The sequence below is a fragment of the Gregarina niphandrodes genome, assembly GCF_000223845.1.
Source record: "Gregarina niphandrodes unplaced genomic scaffold scaffold00014, whole genome shotgun sequence".
In the NCBI taxonomy this organism is placed as follows: domain Eukaryota; phylum Apicomplexa; class Conoidasida; order Eugregarinorida; family Gregarinidae; genus Gregarina; species Gregarina niphandrodes.
Genome location: NW_011645784.1, coordinates 234,319 through 235,333, shown reverse-complemented (window position 1 = coordinate 235,333; position 1,015 = coordinate 234,319). Strand labels below are relative to the sequence as shown.

General features: G+C 50.0%; 1 protein-coding gene across 1 annotated transcript; it reads left to right on the top strand.

Moving 5' to 3' along the window:
• Positions 1–9: 9 nt before the first annotated feature.
• GNI_079850 (putative viral A-type inclusion protein) lies at positions 10–882 on the top strand (the record flags this gene model as incomplete). Its single annotated transcript, XM_011132319.1, has 1 exon — positions 10–882. A coding segment is annotated over one exon (873 nt), but the record flags the coding sequence as incomplete, so codon positions are not given.
• Positions 883–1,015: the final 133 nt, after the last annotated feature.

The window sequence follows — 1,015 nt, the reverse complement described above, 5'->3', positions numbered from 1 at the left end:
GCTGACAAGGTGGAGGACGTTGCCGATAAGGAAGCGAAGCTCCAAGCGGTCTTGAATGAGCGTGTTCAATTGCTTACAGAGTGCGACCAGAAGCAGGAGAGCCAAATCAAAGAGATTGATGGCAATGAAAAAAAGAACCATGAGGAGATTGAGATCTTAAAGGCCAAGGTGGCCTCTCTCGTTGAGCACCTTGAAGGACAGGATGACCCAGCCGACATGCGGGCGAAGGTCGATGATATCATGGAGCAGATTGAAAAGTTGGCGAAACGCGATGAAACTCAGCAAGCTGAAATTCAGAACGTTGCTGACAAGGTGGAGGACGTTGCCGATAAGGAAGCGAAGCTCCAACAATTGTTGAACGAGCGAGTTCAGTGGTTGACAGACTGCGACCAAAGACAGGAGAGCCAGATCAAAACGAACGACCAGGAGATTGAAATTTTGAAGGCCAAGTTGGAATCTCTTGTCGAACGCCTCGATGGTCAGGCTGACCCAGCGGATGTACAGATGAGGATAGATGACATCAATGACCGCATCGAGAAGCTAGCGAAGCGTGACGAAGTCCAGCAAGGTGAAATTGGGGATGTTGCTGACCAAGTTAAGGATCTTATCGGCAAGGTCATGGACGTTGTCGAGAGGGTCAACGATGTTGCAGAGAAGGAAGCGAAGCTCCAGACGGAATTAACGGAACAAGTTCAGTTGCTGACAGAGTGCGACCAGAAACAGGAAAGCCAAATCAAGGAGATTGATGGCCATGAAAAGAAGAACCATGAGGAGATTGAGATCTTGAAGGCCAAGGTGGCCTCTCTCGTTGAGCACCTTGAAGAACAGGATGACCCAGCCGACATGCAGGCGAAGATCGATGATATCATGGAGCAGAGTTGAGCAGCTAGCGAAACGTGATGAAACCCAGCAAGCTGAGATTCAGAACGTTGCTGACAAGGAAGCGATGCTGGAACAGGAACTGACTGAGCGAGTTCAGTTGTTGACAGACTGCGACCAGAAGCAGGACGGCCAG